The sequence below is a fragment of the Octopus bimaculoides genome, chromosome 10, assembly GCF_001194135.2.
Source record: "Octopus bimaculoides isolate UCB-OBI-ISO-001 chromosome 10, ASM119413v2, whole genome shotgun sequence".
NCBI classification, from domain to species: Eukaryota; Metazoa; Mollusca; class Cephalopoda; order Octopoda; family Octopodidae; genus Octopus; species Octopus bimaculoides.
The window spans coordinates 9,323,734-9,330,971 of record NC_068990.1 but is presented as its reverse complement, the minus strand read 5'-3'; the positions used below and the strand labels follow the sequence as shown (position 1 = coordinate 9,330,971).

The window sequence follows — 7,238 nt, the reverse complement described above, 5'->3', positions numbered from 1 at the left end:
GGGGTCGAAATTTTGAATTTGAGATTTTTGAAAAATTTTTTTCTTCAAAAATTTATTTACCAATACATTTCTTTAACCGGATCATATTTTCATAATTTTAAAAAAACATTAGGTGACAAAAACTTCTCAGTGTAATTTAGGGAGATTTTAAACTTCATTAACATCATCATCATCATTTAATGTCCATTTTCCATGCTAGCATGAGTTTTGTTTGGACAGTTTGACAAGAACCTGGTTCCATAGTCTGTTTTGGCCCGGTTTCTACAGCTGGATGCTCTCCCTAATGCTAACCACTTTGCAGGGTGTAGTGGGTACTTTTTCATGTGGCATCTTGGTTTTAGGGTCTCAATTTTGTTGAGGTGAGTAGGTCTGCTTCAGTACAGCAATGCATCACATATCTTGATCCATTGTCATCTCTTTTGTAAGGCCCAACATTTTGAGATCAATCTTCAGTACTTATTTCCATGTCTTCCTGGGTTTCCCTCTTCCACAACTTCCATCCACTTTAAGTGATCAGCACTACTTTATACAACTGTTCTCCTCCAGCTGCACCATGTAACCAAACCAGCACAGTCTCCTCTCTTGTACACTGCATATAATTACTATTATGTCTAATGTTTCTCTCAATACATTAGTGCTCTGTTGCACATATACACTGACACTGCACATCCAGTGGAGCTTACAAGTTTCATTCTTCTCTAGTCTTTGCATGTTCTCTGTATTCTGCATTTAGGTAGCTGAATGTTCCTGAATGCTTCAAGCAAAGATGTAAAAAATTAACCAGGTAGCCACTCTTTACCTGTTACTCGAATAGATTGAATAAATTCTTCATCGTAATATATTTAGCCTGGCTCAGGTGTAATGATATTACAGTTGTGTAGTTTAGAGGAAGCATTATGAAATAGAATTAAATTGTTTTAGAAAGCTACTGGATTTAAAGTTAGAAATAATGGAATTAAAACAAAAGTAAACAAAATCAACAGTTTACACTAATATTTCAATGTTTCAAATTTTAAATATATTATCAAGAGAAAACTGGAAAACAAACTTAGATATAGGTAGATGGTGGTTATATGTGCAGTTTAGTAGTGTTATATTAGTTGATTAACTTTGTGCAACTTCTGTCTGTTGTTGATGAAAGGATCAAGTGTGTTTAATCCTCAAATTTTCAATATTCTGTCCAGTCTTTGATGGTGACCATAATATTCTGGTTTTGATATCTCTCCAAATGTCTTTAACAGGAGAGGTATGTATACACAAGTGTCATATTTAACATCTATGTGCAGTTTACGGACAGTGTTTCTGATATATGAATCTCTACATTTATCAAAAGCTCTACAGTACGTCATATAGACCCACAACTGATATCAATATGAAATCTACCACACAAGTAATAGATGCAATAAAGCAAGGATTAGAATGATCAAAACCAAGCAGTTTCAAAAGATTCTACATCCTTTTCTAGATAGTATTTCTCCAAAGAAATTTCATGCTGCCAGTGACAATATTTATCTTCTGAAACTACTGAACTAGGCAGTCCACAAAGAGGGACTGAACACACATCAAGTGTAATCATGGTCTTCACTGAAAAATGCTAATCTGTGAATCAGTCCAAACATAGCAATAATATATGCATATTAATGAACTGTCTAATCAACAACATAGAGATATATATGTGACCTAACGGTTATATCATACTGCTTGTTAGAAATGTGAAAAATCTTACACTGGAAACATCTTTCAGAAGGTGTACAGCTAAGTTAAAGAACATAAATGCTTCCTCTATAAAAACATCCAGACAAATGTCAACCAGGATGTTACTGTCTCCATAGAAGCTAAGGAATGTAGTAATGGAAATCTGAACTCAGATCTAAAATTAAAATTTGACCTACTTCCCAGCACTTCGCTCCCTGACATACTTCAATATTATCAATGACTGCTACCACACTATAATAAAAAAGAAAAAAAAAAAAGAATCTCACACACAAATTCCATTGGATTCCTCCATTTGCAATCATTCTGACAACCACAAAACCCACACCAACTCTATTACCATGTTCACAGTAAAAGACCCCTGGGGTCATGACTGACGAAAAGATTGCACCTAGAAAGTTCCCCTCCGAAGTACAAGTCCAAGCTAGGTTGTTTATGGAAGACCAGTAGTCACCGATGCATACCAGCCTCCTCTCTCCACACCACCGATGTTATCCAAAAGAAAGGCAAAGGCCGATACAGCTTGGCACCAGTGATGTCACAACTCATTTCTACAGCTGAGTGAACTGGAGCAATGTGAAATAAAGTGTCTTGCTCAAGAACACGACTCAGTCCGGGAATTAAACTCACTACCTCATGAGTGCAAGTCCAATGCTCTAATCACTGAGTCATGTGCCAACAACCTAAAAGCTTAAATATGTATCAGCTGAACCAGAATGCATGCCTTTCCATCATCTAAACAATCTACCTTTATCACTTATACAATCTACCTTTATCACCTATACAGACAGCCTACTTCCTTTTCACCCACTTAACCTAGAATTTAACACTAAACTCTCCAACATCTTGCATGTAATTTCATCAACAAACTAGGTTTCAGCTCTTCATCATACAAAAGTATAATCTAAGAAATTCATATCAACCTTCAGAGAGAATTCTGCTTCATTGATAAGGAAATCTTTCAAGAGCTAATAATCAAATACCTAAACAACACAATTTCATATGGAAAAATCAGGAACATCAATCATAATAAGTAGGAAAACATAAGTGCCGTTTGTAACAAAAGAAGCTTCTTCAATGAAATGAAATGAAAATTTATGATCAGAAATCATTAACTTTCCACCTTCTGTCATCTCATTAAAACAGGAACAGCTGTTGTAATTGTAGGAGAATATGACTTCAACAATAACAAGAGCACTCAGAGAGCACAAAACTCCACCATGGCAACACCAACGGCCACTCAACGATAAGTTAGAGATGATTTTTAAAATGAGAAAATCTGAAATAAACTTGACTGTTCTCACAAACAAGAATACTTGAAATGAACCAGACTGCTCTCAAAAATGAAGTAAAAAATCAGGAAAAATCATCCAGAATCCTTTTCCAGCACTGGATCAATCCCAAAATCTAATTAGTTCGTGCCAGTCACAAGGCTATCCCGAAGCCATCCAGTGGTTCTTGAGATATCTTGTCTGTGGACAAACTAACAAACAAACAAGCATGACTGAAAACATTACCTCTGCCTTCAAAAGCAGAGGTAATACTGCTGACAGGATGATGATAGCAGAATAATGACAAAGATGGTAAACGCACTGATAATAATAATGATAATGAATACTATACCTGTGTTCGGATATCAAGGTTAAGTCCACGTTTGTCAACAACAATAATAGTTAATATAGTCTCCAGGACCAAGGCAAGAAACGTATTAAAACCAAACACCAAGGCGTATGACTGTGTGTCTAGGAATGTAGCAATTTGGTAACTGCAAGTAGAAACATAATATGTATGAGTGTGTGTATATATGTATATATGTATATGGCAAGATGCCACATATTGGGACTGAACCCAAGACTAGATGGTTGATAAGCTTCTCAACTACACAGCCATGCTGTGTGTGTGTGTGTGTGTGTTTGAGTGTGTGTGTGTGTTGCTAGTTTTTATGTCAAATTAAGACTGAAAAATATTTTACAATGACCTGAAGAATTACTGAATACCCTTTAACAGTACATATTTATTATACTTTTAGAAGAGAGATGACAGTGACTTCAAAGTATCAGCCTCCTGGTTTTCATTGGAATGTGGTACATTTGAGTTTGTAGTAATGCTGTGCACATGCGTAGTCTCACGCATGCGTGGAATTCAACAACCAAGCTTTCCCGCTTCATTCTGTCTCCTTCTTGCTGGACAGCGATTGAGCAAGGACGTGTTTAGCTGTCTCTCTCCATCTTTCAAACTTACGCTAGACAGCTCGCTCACATCTACATACCAATGTCCCAACAACCATGCTCACACACACAGAAGACGTCTCAACAAACAAGAGCTAAAGATGTATATATTCCACCTTGAATAAATGTTGTTTAAGTTGATAGTCTGGAGTTCAGCGTTCCGTTATATTTTTAATTCTATATAGGAAAGTCAGGTATACATCTTGGTTTTATATAGTGTCTGATAACTTTGTTATTTTTTTTTCAGGGATTGGTGAAGCTATATTGGATGATAATTTGGTTGCGGATTAAGTACTGATGCAAAGGCATTATGGAAGGTTTTTAATGTTTAAAGATGGAGTTGCTTAGGAGCAAATTTAGGTGAGAACTAAAGCAAAACACAAAAGAGAGACATATCACCCTATCATCTTTCTCTTCTTTTTACATTTAAAGCAAAACTATTGATATGAGTTGAGGTGAATCCCATAAACCAGAGCCATAGCTCACCACTGAGGTCTTCATTTTCATGTAATTGTTATTGTTGTTAAAGACAGCCAACTATAAACCCCTATCTTGCTATGGTAAAGTGTAGTCAGTGAGAAATTTGATTAGTATTTCTAGCAGGTCAAGCAACTGCTTGGCTGCTCCCTTTGTCAGCCAGTCATCATCATATAGTGTTATCAAAGGCAAATTATCTAAGTATGAGTCTAACTAATGTCATTGCTACTACCACTGATGTTGTACCTATTTACAACTGATTGGACTGGGCTATTTTGACATTTAATTGTTGTACTTGTCGCCTAGCATCAGATCAGCTCTAACCAAGCTGTGACCTGTAGTCAAATCATTTTAACAATGACCACTATGTTTTTTGGGAGGTTTCTTTGAAAGTTTTTTTTGTTTTTTTTGCCATATCTAGTTGAATTGGTAGAGTCACTAGAGTGTCACACAGAATGTTTCATAAAATTTGTAGTAACTCAGTGCTTTGAGTTCAAATTCTGCCATGGTTAATTTTTGCCTTTTAACCTTACAGGGTTAATTAAAAAAAGTAAAAATTCAAAGTAGTAGATAGGCAAAATTGTAATAACATTGGCATCGATGCCTTGCAATAATTGTTTTGCTTCTTTGTATTCTGAGTTCAAATCTCATCATGGCCTACTCAGTTGATACGCTTAACCTGTTGCCCATTTTAACACCATCATCTGGCACCCTGGCTGCTTTAGAAAAGTTCTGTCTGTCCAAGCATTCCTGACAGGTTTCTGCTTTGGCAATATCATCATATCTCCTTCCCATCAGTCTCACACCTCTATAATAGGTTATGAGCACTACCGTCACACTTTCTAGGCCTATTTTACCAAAAGTATCCAGGCATGACTGTGTGGTAAAAAATGTTTGCATCCCAGTCACATAATTCCAGGTTCAGTCCCACTGTGTAGCACCTTGGGCAAATGTTTTTTACCATAGCCTTGGGTGAATCAAAACCTTATGACTGAATTTGGTAGACAGAAACTGAAAGAAGCCCATCATATATGTATATATATTTATGTATATATCTACGTGTGCATGTCTTTGTGTCAATGTTTGTCTCCTGTCACCACTTGACAACAGGTGTTGGTGTGTTTGCATACCTGTAACTTAGCATTTTGACAAAAAAGAATTAAGCACACACAGGTGTCAATTTCTTTGACTAAAATTCTTCAGGCTGGTGCTTCAGCACAACCACAGTCTAATGATTGAAACAAGTAAATGATAAATAAATGCTAAACATATTATTCTTGTTTGAGCCTAGGTCAGCCCAGATCTAGGAGACCTACAATCATCAACATTCAGGGACAATGTTGCTCTATGCAATGTGTCTTTTATTTAGACAACTACAGTGTTATCTTGAGAATAGTTATCTTTTTTGCCTTTTAACTTTTACTTGTTTCAGTCATTTGACTGTGGCCATGCAGGGGCACCACCTTGAATCGTTTTAATCAAACAAATCTCCCCAGGATTATTTTTTAAAACTTGGTACTTATATTAAATTCAAAATTACGATAAACGTAAACAAACAAACGAAGTTTGCTTTTAGAAGCGTTGAGATGTCTTAGAAAGTTAAAGAAGTGATTTTAAATTCTCAAACGCAGGATAATGCTAATAATATAGCCTGAACAGGATAAGCTATCCCTATGTTGCAGTAAAAAGTGTAGGTGGTAGGGGTAGTTTATTCTCTCCTGGTACTTATACTATCAGTCTCTTTTGCTGAACTGTTAAGTTACAGGGACATGAATACACCAACAATAGTTGTCAAGCAGTGGTGAAAGGGCAAACACAGACACAAAGACATATACACACACACACACATGTGTATATGACAGATTTGTTTCAGTTTCCATCTATCAAATCCATTCACAAGGCGTTGGTTGGCCTGACGCTATAGTAGAAGACATTTGCCCAAAATGTCACACAGTGGAACTGAACCCAGAACCATGTGCTTAGGAAGCAAGTTTTTTACCACACAGCCATGCCTGCACCTATTGGTTACTATTTCTAGATTGAAAAATTGTATAAAGGATGTTTGTTTGTTTGTTTTTATTTCCATGTATACAAGCAGGGTACCAAGGACAATATTGACGCTGTTCTAACAATACAGCTATTCATGTTCTCCAAGCAAAACAGCACTGTCAAGCACTTATAATATATCATTATCGCCACAGCTGACAGAAAAGTTATAAAATTATATATAAGTTTCTGGCAAATTGAGTTTGTAAAAAAATGGCAGTGATGTGAGATAAGCTGAGATAAATGTGGTGGAATATAGAAACCAATGAACTGAGAGTGGTGGAGTGTAAATGATATGGCTTATTTACCTATTTACTGAATTTATATCTTGTATGAATTTTTGAATAACATCTATTGTTTGGAAGGCATTTTTTTTTTGGTTTTGTTAACTATATGTAATTCTAATCAAATAATTAACAGAATCTAAGAAACCTCCTTCCATAACAGCAGCACAACCAACAAAATCATTAAAGGGAAAAACACAGCAGGAAATAAGATAAGACACATTTATTCTTTTGTAATCAATTTTAATTGATTTGGGGTTGTTTGTTTGTTTCTTGTCTTTTTTTTTGTTTTCTTTTTACTCTTGATTATTGAAGATTTGTCTTCCTTTGCAACTATCTATATGGACGTGTTTTGTCCAATTGTCTGTAAGTATGTGGTTGTAAAGGATTGTAAGATTGCTTATAAGTGTGCAAAAGAATCACTATATAGATTAGTTACTGTGTTTATGCATGTCTGTGTGTGTGTGTATATATATATATATATATATAT

General features: G+C 35.6%; 1 protein-coding gene across 3 annotated transcripts in view; it reads right to left on the bottom strand.

Moving 5' to 3' along the window:
• The window catches only part of LOC106869169 (thiamine transporter 1), a 67,635-nt gene that overhangs the window by 3,554 nt on the left and 56,843 nt on the right, over window positions 1-7,238 (bottom strand). For all 3 annotated transcript variants that reach the window (XM_014915274.2, XM_014914908.2, XM_014914827.2), the window contains exon 4: window positions 3,337-3,478. In XM_014915274.2, the coding sequence (XP_014770760.1) occupies window positions 3,337-3,478 (142 nt within the window). The remainder of the gene's footprint in view (window positions 1-3,336; window positions 3,479-7,238) is intronic.